General features: G+C 51.7%; 1 protein-coding gene across 1 annotated transcript in view; it reads right to left on the bottom strand.

The window, feature by feature from the left end:
• Positions 1-20,771, bottom strand: part of Prrc2b (proline rich coiled-coil 2B) — a 76,933-nt gene that overhangs the window by 26,462 nt on the left and 29,700 nt on the right. The window contains exons 4-12 of the mRNA XM_090330840.1: positions 17,783-17,885; positions 16,326-16,398; positions 14,951-15,094; positions 12,946-13,187; positions 12,427-12,548; positions 11,927-12,066; positions 4,553-4,643; positions 2,364-2,550; positions 974-1,289 (exon numbers count right to left, since the gene is read on the bottom strand). Coding sequence (XP_090186966.1) covers positions 974-1,289; positions 2,364-2,550; positions 4,553-4,643; positions 11,927-12,066; positions 12,427-12,548; positions 12,946-13,187; positions 14,951-15,094; positions 16,326-16,398; positions 17,783-17,885 — 1,418 coding nt within the window. The remainder of the gene's footprint in view (positions 1-973; positions 1,290-2,363; positions 2,551-4,552; positions 4,644-11,926; positions 12,067-12,426; positions 12,549-12,945; positions 13,188-14,950; positions 15,095-16,325; positions 16,399-17,782; positions 17,886-20,771) is intronic.

The following is a 20,771-nucleotide window of genomic DNA, read 5'->3' as shown; positions in this document are numbered from 1 at the left end:
ACGGGGACCCGCGGTGGCGTATGGAACTCAGGGCCCTGAACTTGATCGGGATGCTTGAACCAATGATGCTCTACTACTTGAGTTATACTTCCAAGCCCTGCTTTCTGAAGACGGGAGTCTTGTGAAATTTCCTGGTGAATGTGTCTTAAACTGTGATTCTCAGGCTCCTAAGTAGCTCGCATTGTGTGTATAAGCCCCTGTGATCTGGAGGAGCCTGTGTCTTTATTAAGAGACTGTTGAGACTGTTTCAGCTTTTTAATCCTGTTGGGCCAGGAGTATAGCTTAGTATTAGAGTGCTCGCCTAGCATGCATGAAGACCGAGGTTCGATTCCTTGGTACCACATATAGAAAAAGCTGGAAATGGTGCTGAAGCTCAAGTGGTAGAGCTCTAGTCTTGACAAAGTCCAAGGACAGTGCTCAGGCCCTGAGCTCAAGCCCAGGAGTGGCCCCCACCCCCAAAAAAAGACCAGTTGAGTCACGTGTCAGTGGCTCATATTTATGATCCTAGCTGCTCAGGAGGCTGAGATCTGAGGATCATAGTTCAAAGTCAGACTGAGCAGCAAAGTTAATGAGACTCTTTTTTCCAACTAATCAGAAAAAAGTGGAGCTGTGGCTCAAGTGGTGGAGAGGTAGCCTTGAGCAAAAAAAGCTCAGGGATACAGCCTAGGCCCTGAGTTTAAGTCCCAGGACCAACACCAAAAACAAGAAGTAAAAAGACTTGTAATTAAGTAGAGCTTCAGCCGAACAGTGTGGTCATGGTATGACAAGATGCAGGCCCACGGCAGAGGCAGCATAAACAGGCTAGGAAGTTGAGCTGGGACCACCTCCAAGCATGTGACCCAGGCCTACTGACTACTTCCCAACACAACGTGGTTTTAGCCACAGAATGGCAAAGTGAAGGAAATCCAGTAGTACAGAAGAGGAGATGGAGGCAGGCCAGGAGCCTAGCAGGTGAGGCAAGTTACACTCTTACCTTTGCGGACAGTGGGGCCATTCTCTTGTGGGGAGGCCTTCTCAGTGCCAGGAGAGCGGGCCACTTCCTTTTCCACCTGCTTCTGGGCCTCACTGGCCTTCTGAGCCTGCCTGCATTTCTGGTCCAGCTGTTTGAGTTTGGCGGCGCAGGCGGCCAGCCTCTCCTCCCGCGCTCGGCGCTCCTCCTCTTCTCGGCGCTTCCGGGCTCTCTCCACCGCCTCTGACATCTCAGACTGGATGAACTTCTGCCTGGGGGGCGGCTTGTCCTCCTTGTCCTCTGCAGACTGCTGGCGGAACACACTGCTCGACGGCTTCTGCTGAGGGAACGAAAGAGGCTGTGGCCAGTGAGCCCAGGACAAGAGTCCCCGGCGGACCCCTGGGCAACCTTCAGGAGGTGGCACAGACATGTGACAGGCAGGTCTGGTGCTTTTGAGACATGGCTCTTTAGTAGCTCAGGCTGGCCTGGAACTCACGATCCTCCTACCTCAGCCTCTCCGGTCGGGCTCAGAGGGCAGGGATCACCACCACACCCAGCAACTGAGTTTCTCCTGTCCTCTCTCCTTGACTGTATCTGGAATGTGGTTTGGACACATGCCACGTCTCCGCATCTATCATGTTTATAAAGTGGCCAAGAAAGGAAGCCCAAGACGGGGACGGGAAGCTGCAAGGGAGTATCACACCCCAACAGGAATGAGCAAAGCTCCACTCCAAGACTGGGGTCTCACAGGAGCCACAAGCACAACTACGAAGGGCTACAACAGGACGGACATTCTGTCAGGAAAGCTCCAGAGCCGGCGCTGGTGGCTCACGCCTGTCGTCCTAGCTACTCAGGAGGCTGAGATCTGAAGATCGCTGTTTGACGGGAGCCCAGGCAGGAAATCTATGAGGCTCTTATCTCCCATTAACTACCAAAGGCTCAGAGTGGAGCAGTGGCTCAGGTGGCAGTTGTAGACTGCTGGCAGTCCCAGGCCCAACACCAAAAAGGAAAAAAAAGGGGGGGTCATATAGTCTTCACACAAAAATGAGAGAGAAAGCAAGCTGAATACCCGTTTGGGATATTTCTATCCACTTCCACATCTACTCCTGGTCGTCAGGTACAGGACACGCCAGCCTAGCGCCAAAGGCACAGCGAGAAAACCTATGAGCACTGTGTAGACAGCTCGGTGCTGCTGCAAGGGTGGACCACAGGTGGGGGGGGACCCTGGCCACCAGGGCCCAGCAATCCCTGATACCACTAACGCAGTGAACCTGCTCACTGGTGCAGTGGCGGCTGCTGACCAACCACTAATTCTGCGGATCTGGAGAAGCAGGTACATGAGGGTGGGGTGAGGCAGGACACCCGTGTCAGCCAAACAGCCAGGCGCTGAACCACCAACCCAGGGTCACAGTACCTGGTAGTCTGGGCCAGATGCCCAGCCGTGAACCTTTCTGGGTGGGGGCTGAGGTTCTGGTCCCTTCCGGGGGACGCGGGCCCCTCCCACGGCTTCGCCCCAGTCCTTCCCTTCCTCTTGAGTGCGCTTGGCGTCTGCACTGTCCGCAGAGCTCATCGACAGCTGCCGCTGCCTCCTCGGGTCCCAGCTGTTCGTAGGACAAGCAGTGGTCAGCATTCGGTTCTCCGGACCACGCAAGCGTGTCCACAGCCCCTGGGCTCTGAACCCAGCTGCCACTGGCACAGACTCCCACCCCCAGGACCTGTGAACACCATGTCATCAGCAGCGGTATTGTTGTCCCATCAATGTCCTCCCCACCCCACCCCTCCACAGCAGGAAAGTGACTCTCAGAAAGGTGAGGGGAGCAGTTCTTGCAAGGATTCAACAGACCAGCGCCACATCTCTGCTTCCAAAAGCCACAGCTCCCTGTCTTGGGCCCAAGAAAACAGTGCCCACCAATATTGCTCACAGAAACCACAGGCCCACTATGGGCCACCACAGCAGACAGCGGGAGCACAGAAGAGAAGAGGAGCTGGCCCTGACCTGGCTATAGCCAAACACGGATGGATGCATGCAGGCACCAGTGCAGCCAGAGTCAGAGAGGAAGAACACTAACACCTCTAGCGACCTCTACCTGCACTAGGGAGACATGGAGTCACTCTAAGGGCTTTGGACCATCAGAAAAGACCTGAGTTCAGGAGACGACTGGGCTGACAGGAGCAAAGGACAGACCAAGACAGCCTCCGTGAGGCTGCACAACCATGAAGAACAGGAGGGGTGGAGACAGAAAGGCTGGGGGCCAAACTGGAGTGTGGAGGTGAAAAAGGCATCAAAGAGAACAGATAGAGCTGGGAATTCGATCTAATGGTAGAGTGCTTGCCTAACATGCACAAAGGCTGGGGTTGGATTCCTCGGTACCACATACATAGAAAAAGCCAGAAGTAGCATGGTGGCTCAAGTGATAGGGGTCCAGACTTGAGAAAACCCAAGGACAGTGCTCAGGCCCTGAGCCCAAGCCCAGGACTGGCAAAAAAAAAAAAAAAAAAAAAAAAAAAGGAATAGATAGTAAGCAGCTCAGGGACCACAGATAAGGAGCAGGTGTGGGAAGCAGGCTGCCTGGTAGCTGAGAACCCCAGCGTGCCTGGTCACAGCCCCTGTGTGCCTCTGTCAGTCCACCTGGGCTGGGGTGAAACGGGAGCAGAGACTGGCCTGTCTGCTGTGCCCCACTCACATCAGAGCCTTTGCTTTTGATTCTGGTCACATCCCTTTCTGAAGACAGCACTAAGATAGCAGTGATACCCCAAATGCACCCCAAGTTTTGAGTGCAACCAGAAGCCTCCACCAGCTCCTCTTTTCTGTCTCAGCAGGGAGAGAAGATGGTATGGACACTGTCTCCTATAGGAGAGGGGCAACTGTATCGGGAGCTTTAGAGCAAAGAACAACAACAATAAACAACTTGCAGACCCCACTCCATCAACAAGCAATTACCCAGGAGAAAGCCTAAGGGTCCGCACAACAGAACACAGCCATCATACTGGAGAAGCGTGTGATCACGGCACAGGTCTACAATCACACGCACCAACCTCAGCTTCTAGGTATAAAGAGCAGCCGCAGGCATGAAGGTGACAACCAAAGGCAGTGAGTTCAGCAGAGCTTTCCTAAGGATGCTGAGAAAAACCAGTCCCACCCACACGACCAGCGCCCCACCCCCCGCCTACGAAGAGGGGGGCTGCTGTGCCAGCATGGGAAATCAGGGTGCACTGCCCCCACTTCTGCACTTCCTCCATGTGCTTCAAGATGTTCACATCACTGAGAAAACTCTGCTTATAGAAGCTGGGCCATGCGTGGGCTCCCAAGCCACTTAGCCACATAGCTTCTCTGGGCACAACGCCTATGCACCCAAACCGCGGGGGTGGAGAAGCCCTCTGCACAACCCCTACAGAAAGACAAGCCAGTGGTGGATCCCAGCATGGCCTCCCAGCAGAGTACCCGGCATCAGGCCCAACACACAGCCTGGCTTCCAACCCTGTCCCTACCCCGCTGCTAGGAAAACCACCAGCAACACAAACACAGCCCAGTGACGGGATGTGGCAACAACAGGTATGGAGGCTGACAGGGACCCACGCTGGGCACGGGGACAGCTGCCTTACCACGTGGGCCTTCCGTCCTTCACAACTTCCTCCTCCTCTTCATCATCACTGAATTTGAGCTTCTCAGAGTAGTCTACTTCTTCATGGAGGCCTGCAACAGCAGGGGAACCCAGAACAGAGGAGGGAAATGAGATTCCACATGCTCAGGGCACCCAGGGGGCAGAAAGGGCATCTCCCTCCCCGCCGCTTCCTCACACCAGCCTTCCTAAAGGCAGGCTTCAGACCTCTACAAGGTACTTCACAAACAGATTTCAAGGCGTGGGCAAATGAACGTTCAAGGCAGGGAGGAAATACAATCTAAACCTGTAACATAAACTCCTTACGGGGTAACTCCTGAGCCCTCATCGCCTCAGCAGGTCCAGGCTCTTCAGCCCTAACCAGCTCAGGCTGTTTAAAATGTCTACCAACTGATCGATGACAAAGTGCAGCAGAGATGCGGGCGATAGAATGTTATTATTATTATTGTGGGACATGGAGCTTGACCTCAACCTGGGTGCTGTCCCTGAGCTCTTCAGCCCAAGGCTACCATCGTACCCTTGAGCCAAGCCCCACTTCCTGTTTTCTAGAGGTTAGTTGGAGATAAGAGTCTCAGGTCCCTTTGTACCAGGGCTGGCTTTGAGCCTGGATCCTCAGATCTCAGTCTCCTGAGTAGCTAGGATTACAGGCGTGAGCCACCATGCCAGGCCTGCAACAGAAGAATATTCAAGCATTCCAAGATACTGAATGTGGGTACATATTGTAGCATGCATAGCTTTCTTTGAAAGGCTCATGTTACACGAAAAACGCTAGGCTTGACCAACTTACACGAGTTACTTATGTGAAATGCCCAGAATCTGAAGATGCAAAGAGACAAAATATAGGGACCACAGGCTGGGAATGCCTGTCAGCAGGAAAAGATTTATTTCTCCAGCCGGAAGCAGTGCCTCACGCCTGTAATCCTAGCTACTCAGGAGGCTGAGATCTGAGGATCTGGTTCAAAGCCAGTCCAGGCACTAAAGTCTAGGGTACTCCTATCTCCAACTGACCACTAGAAAACCAGAAGTGGTGCTGTGGCTCAAGGGGTAGGGTGGCAGCCTTGAGCTGAAGAGCTCAGCAGAAACACCCAGGCCCAGAGTTCAAGCTTCATGACACACTCCCACCCCCCCCAAAAAAAGCAATTCATTTCAAGTGCTCCAGCACTGGACAATGCGGTGGCTGCAACTTACATATAGAAGGAAAAAAGGAAACTGAATTACAGAATGACAGTTCATTTTTGATTTTCTTTCCTTGCCTGTACGAGGGCTTAAACTGAAGGTCCGCAGTCTCCCAGTGAGGGTTTCTATTTTCCCTCTACCACGTGAGCCACAGCGCCACTTCTAGCTTTTTGCTGGGAGATAAAAGTCTCTTTGATTTGTCTGCCTGGGCTGGATCCAAACCAAGGTGGCAAATCTCAGCCAACAGAGTGGCTAGAGTTAAGTGCAAGAGCTATGGGAGCCTGGGTGAATTGCAGGCGTCGAAGGGGTGACTTTTGTGCATTCCAATGTGCAAAGTGAGCAGAGTGCCAGTGGCTCATGCCTGTAATCCTGGCTACGCTGGAGGCTGAGATCAGAGGATCACGATTTGAAGCTGGCCCAGGCAGGAAAGTACATGAGACTCTCATCTCCATTTAACTACCAAAAATTGAGAAATGAAGCTGTGGCTCAAGTGGTAAAGCACTAGTCTTGAGCAATGATGTTTGAGGACAGCATTCTTTTTTTTGCTAGTTCTAGGGCCTGGGCACTGTCCCTGAGCCTCTTGCTCAAGGCTAGCACTCTCTTGAGTAGTTTTTTTGGAGGCAAGAGTCTCACGGAGATTTTTTCTGTCTGGGTTGGCTTTGAACCATTATCCTCACATCTCAGCCACCAGCACCCAGGAACAGTTTTAAGAAGGAAGTCTACAAAAAACAAAAACAAAAAAACTCAAGAAATTAAAAAAGAAATACTTTCAGCTGGGCATAGTGGTTCACAGCTGTAATCCTAGCTACTCAGGAGGCTGAGATCTTACGATCAAGGTTCAAACTAATGACTGAGACTCTTACCTCCAATTAACCACTAGAAATCAGGAAGTGGGGCTGTGGCTCAAGGGTAGGGCACTAGCTGTGAGCTAAAGAGCTCAGGGAGAACAACAGGGTCCAGAGTTAAAGCCCCACGACCCACAGAAATTAATTAAAAAATATTTTTGATTCCTTTATGAGCTAAAGCAGAACCTACCTGATATCTAAATGTATAAGATTTCTTTTTGGTTCTATTTCTTTGTGCCAGTCCTGAGGTTTGAATGCAGGGCACAGAGCTCTCCCTGAGCTTTTTTTGTTCACAATGGGTACTTTACCAGTTGGGCCACAACTTCACTTCTACCTTTTGGCTTTTCAATTGGGGGTAAGAATGGCATGGTAGATTTTCTTGCCTGGGATGGCTCAGACTTCTGTCCTGAGATCCCAGCCTCCTGAGAAGCTGGGATTACAGGTGTGATCCTCTAGCACTGGGCTCTAAGCCCAGAATCTTAGTAAGGTATTAGTGGAACTTAGGCATACAAACAATGGGGTTTATTCCAGCAATGCTAGTTGGATTAACACCGAAAAAAATAGACCCATACAAGATACCACATGACCCTAGGCATGGGAGGGCATTTACCCATTCATGATTAAGGAACCAAAACACTGTAAACCCAATCCGGCAGGAACCTCCCCAGCCTAACAAAGAATATGTGCTGTGCCATGCAACTAACAACAGAGAACTCAACACTGCCTCTCACAAGTACCCACAACAATAGTCAAGAGAAAAGACAGACACAGAGAAAGAAGGTGCAAAACTTTTTTTTTGGCCAGTCCTAAGGCATAAACTCAGGGCCTGAGCACTGTCTTTGGGCATTCTCAAGGCTAGAGCTCTACCACTTGAGCCACTGCACTACTACTTCTGGCTTTTTCTGTGTATGTCGTACCAAGGAATTGAACCCCGGCCTTTAGAGAGCTAAGCAAGCACTCCACCACTAGGCCAAACTCCCAGCCCGCAAAACTGTATTTCTAAGGGACAGGAGTGTCTATAGTAAGACAGTAAAAGAAAACTTAGCAAACTACACAATCCGTACTCAGTAAACACCAATTCCAGTTTTAACAACATTAAATGCATGGAAATAATAGCAATATTTAATAACAATAATATACTGTTTCAAAGTTTTCTTTCTTTTCTTTTTTTTTGCCTGTCCTAGGCTTGAACTCAGCGCCTGAGCACTGTCCTTTGATTTTTCTCAAGGCTAGAGCTCTACCACTTGAGCCTTAGCACCATTTCTGGCTTTTTTCTGTATGTGTGGTGCCAAGGAATCGAACCCGGGTCTCTTCATGCATGCTAGGTAAAGCACTCTATCTCCCACTAGGCCAAACTCCAGGACCCTCAAAGTTGTTGTTGTTTTTTTTTTTTAAAGACAAGTCTTGCTGGGCACAGTGGCTCACGCCTATAATCCTAGCTACTCAGAAGGCAGAGATCTGAGGATCAAGGTTCAAAGCCAGCCCAGGCACTAAAGGACCTGAGACTCTCATCTCCAATTAACCACTAGAAAACCGGAATGCAACTGTGGCTCAAGGATAGCGTGGTAGCCTTGAACTGAAGAGCTCAGGGACAGGCGCCCAGGCCGAGTTCACACACACACACACACACACACACACACACACACACACGCACACACACGCACAGTCTTGTCAGACTGTCCAGGCCAGCCTTGAACTCAGGGACAGGCGCTCAGGCCGAGTTCAAGCCCCATCACACACACACACACTCACTCTTGTCATACTGTCCAGGCCAGTCTCAAACGCTTGGGCTCGCTCTCCTGCCCCAGCTCCTCAGGAGTTGAACATGGAGCATGGCTGCCACCACTATGCTTGACTTTTTTTTGGTGGCAGTGCTGAGAATGAACCCCAGGCCTCAGGCAGGCCCTCTCTTGTGAAGCCACACAGCTGACTAGCTGAAGGAATGAAGACTCTCCAGGACTTGGAACTGGAGGTTCAAATCCAGGTGCCATTTTTCCTCGCACACCTGCAGCACCCGTATTGCAGACAGGTTCAATGACTAAATTTACATATAGATGTACAGAACTGGGAAAAGTTATGGTGACACAGCTGGAAAGGTTTGCACCATCTGGACTGTGGCTTTACTGAGAAGCTGCGTATCAGACTGGTGTGCCGAGGCGCAGAAGCAGTAACAATGGATGCACAGGGCAAGCTGAGCCTTGCCAAAGTAACACAGGTGATGGAAGTCAACAAAAAAAAACAGACATCTCTGTGGAAGAAGGAGGAGGAGGAAGAGGAGGAATAATCAGCCTCTCTTATCCCCAAAGTTACAACATGGCAAGAAGCCAGGGAGTACAGTCACCTCCAAAGTAGGCAACGACACAGCCGTGACCTTCAGACTGCGGAGGCTGAAGGTCCCTGTGGAGATGGAGCAGATCAGGACTGCAAGGGGAGATCACCAAGATCACCGAGACCGATACCCTAGCACTCAGTTTCAAAACAGAAAGAGCTGGACGCTGGGGGCTCACATCTGTAACCCTAGCTGCTCAGGAGGCTGAGATCTGAGGATCGCAGTTTGAAGCCCAGGCAGGAAAGTCCATGAGACTGCAATAAACCAGAAAACCAGAAGCGGAGCTGAAGACTGATGTGGAGGAGTGCTGGCCTTGAGCAAAAAAGCTCAGAGACAGTGCCCAAGGAGAGTTCAAGACCCCCCCCCCCAAAAAAAAGGGTGTTGGTAGCTCAGGCTTGTAATCTTAGCTACTGAGGAATGCTAGGCAAGCACTCTACCACTAGACCAAACTCCAGGCCCCCTTAGTATGGTTTTGATGTGCATTTCTCTTCTGGTTAAGGTTAACATTTCTTCATGCATCTCTCTTTTTTTTGATGGGTTATGGGGCTTGAACTAGCATTCATGAAGACCCAGGTTCGATTCCTCAGTACTGCATATACATAGGAAAAGCCGGAATTGGTTCTGTGCCTCAAATGGTAGAGCTCTAGCCTTGAGAAAGCCCAAGGACAGCGCTCAGGCCCTAAGATCAAGCCCCAGAACTGGCCACACACACACACTAAGGTCTGGCCCTGGTGGATCACACCTGTAATCCTAGTTACTCAGGAGGGTGAGAGCTGAGGATCACAGTATAAAGCCAGCTTGGACAGAAAAGTCCCGGTGAGACTCTTATCTCCAATTAACCACTCAAAAACCAGAAGTGGTGGTGTTTTGGTTCCAAGTGGTAGGGCATTAGTCTTGAGTAAAAGAGCTCAGGGACAGTGCACAGGCCCTGAATTCAAGCCCCTCAACCAATAAAAACAACAAATAAATATAGCACATTAAGATTTCATCATTTCTGTCATAGACCAAGGAGCTTAGATCTGTAATCTTAGCTACTCAGGAGGCTTAGATCTATGGATGAAGGTTCAAAGCCAGCCTGAAGCAGGAAAATTCATGTGACTTTGATCTCTAATTAACCATTGAAAAGCTGAGGTGGAGTTGCGGCTGAAGTGATAGGTCACTGATCTTATATAATAAAACCGAAGGAAAGCATAAGGCCCTCGGGTTCAAGCCCCAGTACTGGCACAGAAACAAAAGGAAAGTCCGTGACACTTTCATTTCAAATTAACCACCCAAAACCAAAAGCACATGGCTAGGAGTGTAGCCTAGTGGTAGAGTGTTGCAGAGTATTTGCCTAGCATGCACAAAGCCCTGTGTTCCTCAGTACAACACACAAAAAAAGCAAAAATGTAGGTGGAGATAGGAGGGGAAAAAAAGGGAGGGGGGGAATGACAAAAATAAATAATTAAAACAGAGAAAAACAAAAAACTAAAGCCAGATGTGCAGTTGTGGTTCGAGCAGTAGAGCCTTGGATATCCCTAGAGTTCAGGGATAGTTAGTTGGCTGGGAGTTTGACCTAGTAGTAGAGTGCTTGCCTAGCATGCACAAGGAGCCAGGTTCAATTCCTCAGTACCACAAATGTAGTAAAAGCCAGTGGTGGTGCTGTGGCTTAAGTGGTGGAGTGCTAGCCTTGAGGAAAGTCCAAGGACAGTGCTCAGGCCCTGAGTTCAGGCCCCAAGACTGGCAAAAAAAAAAACAAAAAAACAGAAAACAGTTCAGGGATAGCACCCAAGTTCTGAGTTTAATTCCCAGTACCAGCATGCACACACACAGACACACATAGTTTATCCCTGTAATTAACCTTTTCATGGAAAAAGAGGAAAAATAACTAGGAAAAGAAAGAGCCACCTACAATCAGGAACCCATATAAGAAGTATTTGTGATCTCTTTCCTTTTTACTATGCTTTCCTTAAAATTTCCTTTGCCAAAAGATTTTTTTTTTTGCCAGTCCTGGGCTTGAACTCAGGGCATGAGCCCTGTCCTTGGGCTTTCTCAAGGCAAGAGCTCTACCACTTTAGCCACACAGCGCCATTTCCAACTTTTTCTATGTATGTGGTACCGAGGAAACGAACTTGGGTCTTTGTGCATGATAGGTAAGCACTCTACCTCTAGGGCTACCACCCTACCCTTGAGCCAAGCCCCACTTCCTGTTTGCTAGAGGTTAACTGGAGGGAAGAGTCTCAGGTCCTTTAGTGCCCAGGCTGGCTTTGAACTTTGATCCTCAGATCTCAGCCTCCTGAGTAGCTAGCATTACAAGCATGAGCCACCGCACCGGTCCCCCAAAGATTTTTAAGAAGCTACATGTGGTGGCCCAGGCCAATAGTCCCAGGAATCCCAATAAGTCCCAGGAGACTTACAGTATGAAACCAGTCCAAACAAAAAGTTAGCAGGCCCTACTCTGTTAATAAGCTGAGAATGGTGGCACATGCCTGTGATCCAGCAGGAAGCCCTAGGAAGGACTATACTTCAAGCACATGTTCAATCCCTCCCTGCAACTTGCACTGTAGCAAACATTAAGATCCTATCTAAAAGCAAGAAAGAGGCAGGAGACATGGCTCAAGTGGCAGAGATGCTAAGTTCGAACCCCAATATCTTAAAAAGCACTTAGGAGGCTGAGGCAGGATGACAGAAACTTCAAGGCCACTTTGATATGCACAGAGACCCTGTCTCTAAAAGAAAAAGGAAGAGAAACATTCTGTGTACTGGGAATGTAGCTTGGCTAGCCTGCTTTGAACCTCAGGCACAAAGAAGTTATTTCTTAGGCAAGCAGCACCCACTATAATCCCAGAAGTTCTTTTTATTAAAGACCACAAGAAGATTTGGCTTGGGACTGGCTGCAAATGAGAAGCGCCAGCCCGCTCCCTGTGGGCCCGGCTGCTCTTCACTGAGGTCTGGTCTGAGGAGCACCTGCAGCTGGCGCCTCAGGGCCCCAGCCCTGCCCCAGCCCTGCCCTCCCCCTGGCACCCACCTGCCCAGCCGTCGTCAGCATCTGTGTCCAGATCATCAAGGCCCTTCAGGTTTTCCGCATTGATGATGGTAGGTCGAGGTGCGCGCTCCACCAGTTGCCTCAGTGGGCGGACGGGACGAGTCAATCCCAGCCTTTCTTTCCTGATGAGAAGAAAGGACAAAGGGTGATGGATTCAGGTCAGGAACATGGTGGCGGAAGACACTCCCCCCCCCAAATGTAAGTCCCATAGCATGAGTGTGCGTAACACTTCCTCTTACAGAAATATACAACAAGCAACCCTCAGAGTGAGGCTCTGCTTTCCCTGCCGTTCCACGCTCGATGGCAGCCCTGCAACCGCCACACTCTCACTGCCCCACCTAGAGAGACCCCGAGCCCAGCCACCCCACAGCCCTGAGTTAGCTTTCAGGCTCTCTGTAGTGTCCGAGCCAGGGCGCGATTGCACCACAGGGCCTGAGCCGCCAACAGGCGTCTCTGTGCACACACAGCTGTGGCAGCCTTACCCATCGGGCTCATTCATCTGGAACTGTCTGAAGGGAACCCGGGGCTCCAGGCGGAGCTGAGGGAGGGGGAAGGAGCCTCGTTCTGCTGCACCCTGGTTCTCTGATGACTGCGGGGAGCACATCTGAAACACAACACCAATGAACAGGGTTCTGGCAATGGCCCACAATCCAGGATCTACCTAAATTTGAACTGGATTCGGAGAGTGGAAAATGGGAAGAAGAAACAGGAAAGGCGGGGGCTTCCTAAGGAATCCGACCACCAGGCCCCCACTTCTCTCTTGCCATAGGTTGGGGAAACCTGCCACTCTCCCTTTGCGGAAGAAGAAGGCTACTTTTGGCATCCAGGCAGGCCAGGGGAAGGAGGCGAAGGCACACCCGCACGGTGTGCACGGGGCAGGAGAAGGCAAGGCACGGGAGACCAAGGCGGGCCACCGGGGCTGCAGTCACGGGACCACGCAGCCAGGCTGTGCGGGCCTCCAAGCGGCCCTCAGCATGGGGAGACGCGCTCTGGAGACTTACAAAGGCAGGAAGCATGTCATGGTAAGTAGGAGGGTGGTACACATTCCCCATGAACTGTGAAGCCCCTTTGCGGACAGGCTGAGCCGGGCGGAGGGAGGGGTCCTTAGGATCGCTGGCACAGGCTGAGGAGGGGGCTCCGTCTCCCGCACTTGCGCTTCTGCTGCCCAGCTCAGCTGGGGAGGCGTTCAGAGAAGTGGCAGAAATTATGTTTCGCCCACCGCCCTCCCTCCAGCTTGTCACATCTGGAAATTGAAAGGGGGCAAAGAGAGGAGGAAGAGGAGGGAATGTATAAGGTTCTCAAGGTCAAGGGACCCCTCCTGCAGCAAAAACAAAGAGTGAAAGCTCCAAGAACAAAAACCCCAAGAGGAAGACCCGCCAGTGGCTTGGGGAAGGCGGGTGGGCAGCTCTGAGGTAAGGTGGACTGTCAAGAGAGGAGGAGGAGGGAAAGTTCAGGCCAGATGAAGTAACCTCCAACACAGAAATCACACAACCCACAGGTGGCAGAGCCCAGAGAGACGACGCAGCCTGGCTGAGCCTGCCTGCCAGACCACCTAACTCACAGGAAAAAGTGTAAGTGTGGCACACAAAGGGGACTGTGGAGGGAAGGGGGCGCGGAGTCTACAGGTCACCAGAAAGACCCACAGCAGGCACTTGAAGCAGTGAGCAACAAGCAACCCTGTGCACACCACTTCCTCTCACACATATTGGTGGCAAAGACCAGCTCATGCACAAGGGCAGCAGGGCATGCCCAGAACAACACACTGCAGTAGAAATCTCACCAATACACACGTCCTTTCAAGTGTTTGTACAATAGTGTTTTGAGAAGACACTGTGTAGACAGAGCCTGTGCACAGGGCAGTGCTGCTTGGGCAGAAGGGTGGCAGGACGAGGATGGCCAGTGGGGCTCTTCCCCGCCACTTTCGGTGGAAATGAGAAAGGGCCCAGTACCAGGCTGGGGCCAATCTGCCCCTACTCTGCCTCCTGCAATGCTGAGCAAACTGAGGAAGTCATCAATCCCGTCCCCACCCCACAAGCTGCTTCTGACTTCCCAAATGAGGACAGGGAACTGATCCTGGACAGTGCTACTAGTTCTGTTTTGGTTTTGTTGTTGTTGTTTTTTGTCAGTCATGGGACTTGAACTCTGTACTCTGGGCCTGGGCACTGTTCCTGAGCTCTTCAGCTCAAGGCTACCGCCCCACCTCATGAGCCACAGCACCACTTCCGGTTTTCTGGTGTTAATTGGAGATAAGAGTCTCACGGACTTTAGTACCCAGGCTGGCTTTGAACCATGATCCTCAGATCTTAGCCTCCTGAGGAGCTAGGATTACAGGGCTGAGCTACCGCGCCCGGCTTCCTAGTTGTTAATAGCTCTATAATACAAGTCATCTTCATCAATCCCAAGAAGATTCAACTGTTGCATTTGTTGGCTCGGTGTGTCTGGTACAGAGGCGCTCTCCATAAAGGGGCGCAACAAGCTTGGAGTGTGTGTGACCCTGGTTCAAGCCTTGGTGCAGAGGTCCTGGGACCCTGGCCAGGAGCTCATTCAGCATCCCAGATCAGATAGGATCCACCACCTGAAGCTCACAGCACCCAGGCCCTCCTCCACCTATAGTAGGCAGCACCACCGTGGCCTGCTCGGCCACCAGGAGAGGACTGCTGAGTCTGCTCTGCGCCCTGAGAGACAGCACGGCCTTGAATGCGGCCATGCTCCCCAGATGACTGTCGGGGGGCAAGGGCAGTGGGCTTTGGGGGACTTTGGCAAAAGGAATGAGCTACAAAACTAGGCCTTTGTGTTCTTGTCAGGCAGGACTGCCCAGCTTAGCTGCAGTAATCGACGACAATGGGAAGAAGATGAGCCTGGCCCATTAGGAAACAAGAAAGGAAGAGAAGGGGAGCCCAGGGATATGTGCAGCAGGCGTGTGGATGTGGTCAGGACCAGCTCTGGCCTCCTGTGTGGGCTCTGTGAACTCCACAGGAGATGAGGCCGAGGCAGACACCCACTTACTCTGGGGGCGGAGGCTTGGTCCTGGCCCATACGACAGATCTAAGACGCCCTTTTCTTTGCCAGCCTTGTCCTGCCCTCCAGCTGCTTTCAGCGTCGGAAATTCCTCGGGAGAGAAGGATAATAGTCGGCTTGAGCCCCTTAAACCTGTCAAGAGAATAAGAAAGACACAGAGTGACTGTCACCTGCCTGCTGAACCAGCTGCACACACAGCCTGAGTGGCTCCCGTGGACTCCAGCTGCTGTCTGAGCTAGCAGTGATGCTGAGGTCTCCTGGAGCAGAAAAGGAATCTGCCTTAGAAAGTACTAGCTCTGGGGCCAGGAATTTGGCCTAGTGGTTAAAGTGCTTGCCTAGCATGCATGAAGACCCGGGTTCAATTCCTTGGTACCACATACATAGAAAAAAGCTGGAAGTGGTGCTGAGGCTCAAGTGGTAGAGCTCTAGCCTTGAGAAAATCCAAGGACAGTGCCCAGGTCCTGAGCTCAAGCCCAGGACTGGCAAAAAAAAAAAAAAAAAAAAAGAAAGTACCAGCTCTGGCCAGGAGCATGGCCTAGTAACAGAGTGCTTGCCGAGCATGCACGAAGCCCTATACACAGAAAAAGCTAGAAGTGGTACTGGGGCTCAAGTGGTAGAGTGCTAGCCTTGAGAAAGCCAAGAACAGTGCCCATGCACTGAGTTCAAGTCCCAGGACTGCCCCCCCCCCCCCGCCAACAAAAAAAAAAAAAAACCAACAAAAGTTAATAGCTCACCAGTCTCTGGTGCCTCACACTTGTAATCAATCCTAGCTCAGGAGACTGAGATCAGAGGATTAGGGTTCAAAGCCAGCCCAGACTTTACTAAAAGTCTATGTGACTCTTACCTCCACAGCCGTCACTGTGCCACCACCAGCTGCACCAGCAGCCCCTGGGAGGCCCTGGGGCCCTGACAATGCACCCCACCCCACCATTTTCCCGTGAGACCAGAGTCTGCCATTATAGCAATCCCCACCCCGCCCTGAGAGGCACAGCTTTATCTTGAGGCCAGTCTTCTCCTATGAGCTACGGAAGGACTGGCTGACAAGAAATATAAAGCAGAAGACGGCACAGCACAGGGGGCAGATTATAAAGCCTATTGCATCCACAAAGGACAACTGAGGTCTTCTGCCAGCTTATTACCCGACATGACTTCACCCCGCCATCCTCCTTGGCACCCCAGGGCTGTCCCTGAGCCCAAACACATCTTTTACACCAAAAAGCCAACAGCCTTTGCAGAATCAGTATGCCAGCCAAGATAGACGGCAAGAATACACAAAGGACACCATGGCTTCTAGTTCTACAGGGTCTGTGGGAAGAGGGCCCACCCCGTCCTGCCCACCTCTGCCCTGCAGGCCCACACTTACCACCTTCGTGTCCTACTGGCTTTCCATTCAGCTGTGCCCATGACTTTGGTCCACCTGGCACTGAATTTGTATTCTGAAAGAGGACAATGAGGAAATCGATCACTCCACTATCCCACTGCACTTGTGGGTACTGGGTGCCGAGAGGCCACAGCGTGGCTCTGGGGTAGAGCACTGCCTTGCAGCCTATGTGAAGCCAGGCTCCACCCTCCTTTGGAACTGGGAAGGGTGGGTGAGGGAGACAAGCCTGCAGGCCTGGGGGCCCTGTGCAGCAGGAGCACATCTAGGTGCCGGAGCCTTCCACCCAACATCACCCTCCACGAAGCAACCCCAGCGCCAGGAGCTGCCAGGCTCTCGGGAAGCGGCAGAACGGCCCTATGAGACTCAAAGCAGCGCCCGCCTCCTGTGACTCCGCCAGCTAACTCTTAGCTATTCTGTCTTGCTCCAGACACAAAGGCCAAACTCTCACTCCAGCACAGGTTTCAAATACTTTGCCACCAATAAGCAAACAGTAAACCCACTGAGCCGGATCTTCCCGGGCAGTGGTGGCCCCTTCAGCCATGACTGCCATTTCCCCCAGCCCAGCTCCACACTCACAACCGCCCTCCACACCGGCCTTGGCTCTCTGAGAGCTGGTGAACAGCCTCACCAAACCTCCCCACACCCGGGAAGGGAGTGACTGAGGAAACAGGATCTGTCCCAGGTCTCCAGACCTAAAACCACTGAGCCCACCTGCCTGCCTTCCTGTCACCAGCTGCCGGTCTCCTAGCCTGGAGCCTCTGCACTCACAGGACTGAAAGTCCCCCGTCTTCTGAAAAGTCCAACTTCCCCACACTTGCATGCACCAGCCACACACACTGGCTCATGGCTGGGCTCTGCTGGGTCCCTTGAGAGCCCTCACTTTCCACTCAGAAAAGCACTAAACGTATCGACACCTACAGGACTGACTGTTCCGAGAAGCACTCACGGTGAAAGACATTCCGATTGGCAAGTTTCCCCAAGTAATCCATGCGGGATGGCTCTAGTCCCCTCTCTCTGGAGACTGGGACAGCACGTCAAAGGCTCTGAGAAGTTCTGCAGCCAGAGGCAACTCACTTGTTTCCCACACAGAACTTTTCTGCAACCTGACACTTCTTGTATTCTTTGACATTGCTTTCCACAAGGCACACGTCAGGACCCTGAGCAGCTGCCTGCAGCCAGCCAAACTAGCAACAGCCAAAGCAAAGCAGGCACCTGTATTCCACTCTGTGCTCAGGCTCTTTTCCCAAACTGTGAGTTACCCATCTCCTGGTGACTGCCACAATGTCCTGGGCTACTTTCCAGCCTCTTACCGGTTTGCCCCAGGGAATGCCAAAGCCCACTTCTCAGCAACACCCCCCTCTCACCTGCCCATATCCCTAACAGCAGGGGTGAGCAGGGGCCTCAGTAGGCAGAATCTGGGACAGGGACCCCATACCTACCTCCTGATTGATGGCCTGGGTCGGTTTCTGTAAATTGGAGACAGACTTCTGCAAACCCGGCTGCAGCAGCGACTCCGGCGGCTGAGAGGCTGTCGCACTGGAACTAGAGAAGGCAGCAGAGCAGGGTCAGATGTGGCACAGGCCAAGTCCTGCGCCCCAGGACCCCAGTGGGCAATGGCTCCAGAGCCAACAGCAATAATGCAGGAGACTCTGCCAACTGATACTGAGGAGCCAGGACAGTGGAGGCCCTGCCGCCTTACTGCCAAGGCTAAGGCTGCCTGCAAACCTGAACACTCACTGTCAAAGAGCTTGAGGGCGTGGTGACTCATGCCTGTCATCCTAGTCACCCAGGATGCTGAAAACTAAGGATCGCAGTTCAAAGCCAGCACCAGCAGGAAAGCCAGTGAGATTCTCATCTCCAATTAACCACCAGAAAACCAGAAATAGAGCTGTGGTAGGTAGAGCACTAGAGCCTTGAGCAAAAGAGCTCAGGGACGGTGCCCAGGTCGTACGTTCAAACCCCATAACCAATGAAAATAAAATAAAATAAAATAGCCGGATGCAGTGGCTCACCCCTGTAATCCTAGCTACTCAGGAGGCTGAGATCTGCAGATCGAGGTTCAAAGCCAGCCTCGGCACTGAAGAATGTGAGACTCTTATATCCAATTAATCACTAGAAAATGGAAAGTGGGGCTGAGGCTCAAGAGACAGGGCAGCAGCCCTGAGCTAAAGAGCTCAGGGACAGCACCCAAGCTCAGAATTCAAGCCCCATGACCCACCAAAAAATAAATAAAAAATAAAATAAAGATACATGTACTCATAGTAAAAACTAGTCTGTTGTAAACATATGTAACACAGAACTTATCATGATCTCTTCCTTCACACAGCTACTCTAGATTCCTATTCAGGAGTTCCTACACATGTAACGGCCAGAGTTTGTGACTCGAGTAGATTAGAGCATGAGTGCATTTCCATAACCTGCTTTTCCCTTTATGTAAAAAGAACACTGAACTTTTTTTTATTTGTTTTGTGGGTCATGGGCTTGAACTCGGCCTGGGCACTGTTCCTGAGCTCTTCAGCTCAAGCCTACCACCTTGAGCCAAGCCCCACTTCCTGTTTTCTAGAAATTGGAGATAAGTAGAGTCTTAGGTCCTTTTGTGCCCGCCCAGGCACAAAACCTTGATCCTCAGATCTCAGCCTCCTGAGTAGCTAGGATTACTGGTGTGAGCCACGCGCCTGGCAACACTGAACGTTTTTTTAAATACACACTGGTTGCTTTTTCTGCAACAATGGCAGTGCGATGGGATGGGCCATGTTTTAAGCACGCTCTCACTCATCTTCTGTCCCCCCCCATGACAAGAATTGCAATGAGCATTCTATATATGCACATGAATCCTGTCACTTTCTGGAAGTGATTCGGGGGCTTCTAGGAAGGGAACTGTCAGGCCAGAAGATGTTTTTATGAAACAAAGGCTCACTATGGGGCCAAGCTGCCCTGTAACTTCAAATCCCCCTGCCCTAGTGTCAAGTACGGGGGTGACACATGTACACCTGAATCACACCCAAAAGATGTTTTCAAGTTTAAAAGACAGTGCCTCCCACAAAAGACTGTCAGTCAACGCCACCCCACCAAATGTCCCAGGAGGCCACAGGAAGCTCTCAGTGGCACCTTCTGCTCTTTTTCATATTTATTTATTTTGGGTCAGTCATACACATTTTGGTTTTTAGAGAGGTGTATGTGTGTATACATGTGTGCATGCACATATGCAATGTACCAGAGCTTGAATTCAGGGCCTTGTGCTCTTGTTCAGCTGGACTGCTTGCTCACAGCTAGCATTCTACCACATGAGCCAGGCCTCCAGCCTGGCATTATACTGGTTAATTAGACAAGGTGTCTTGTGGACTTTGGTGCCCAGGCTGTCTTTTAACTAGGGTTCTTGGCCTTCTCAGTAGCTAAGATTACAGGAAAGGGCCATCAATGCCTGGCTAGTTTGCTTTTCAGGTAGCGTCTTGGCCTCAAACAATAATCTTTCTATCTCCACCTCCTCACAGCTAGGATTAGAAACATGTTCTACCACGCCAAGCCCCCATCCAGGCACTTTTTATTACGGTTTTTACTTGGTGAACTTGAGGGGGGCAGCAATCAATGCCAGTGGCTTGTCTTATGGGCTGACGCCAAACTCCAGAGTCACAGCTCCGAGTCACCTGACACGAGCATACACTCTATGAAGGCCCCTGGTCCCCTCACATCATCTTCTGACTTAGGCAGAAGCTTCCAGGCAGGGGCACCTCTGTGTTCCCTCAACACACTTGCTCCTCGCCCCCGCCCCTCAGCTGTACCAGAGCAGTTCAGAGCTTCCGCTGATGGAGCTGGATGGAGCGTGCTCACTGGGTGGGGGCTCGGCTGCCCACCCTGTAGCCAAAAAGGACACTAGGCCTTGGGAGGGACTATGTCTCCAGGTTCCAGCAGTCCAGGGTCTGGTCTGGCCAGGAATCCACACAGCACTGAGCCCCAAAGTGGCTTCTACCACCACTATGATCCTGAGCAAACGGTTGGAAAACATGCTTGCACTAACGCTGAGCAGCCTGCTCCTCGCTTGTGCTGTGTCATCCTCTGACTGCCTGGGTGCTCCCTCTACGTCCCGTCTGAAACACTACAGGACATGGCTTGTCCGAGCTTCCCTGCACAACGGCAGAACTCCGGCACCGACTGCATTGTGGGTCACTTCCACAGCTTGCTTCCCAATCGATCCAGAGACCAGGAGATGCTGGAGGGCAAGAGGGCTCTCCTTCCCCAAGGATGAGCCCTGGCAGCGGCTTCCACCTCCTCTGCCCTTTCCATCACAAATCCTCCTCCCTGGGCCGTGCCCGAGTAGGCGGAGACATAGTGGAAGCCGGAGGGCTCCAGGCCTTGCCAGGGTTGGAGGTCTCTGGGGAGGCTGCCATGGAGACCTGAATGCAAAGGCTCCACCGCTGTCCCAAGAATGAA

This window comes from Megascapheus bottae, chromosome 3, assembly GCF_031878675.1.
Source record: "Megascapheus bottae isolate mThoBot1 chromosome 3, mThoBot2.hap1, whole genome shotgun sequence".
NCBI classification, from domain to species: domain Eukaryota; kingdom Metazoa; phylum Chordata; class Mammalia; order Rodentia; family Geomyidae; genus Megascapheus; species Megascapheus bottae.
Note: the sequence above shows the minus strand (reverse complement) of the source record. Positions and strands in the feature narration are given on the sequence as shown.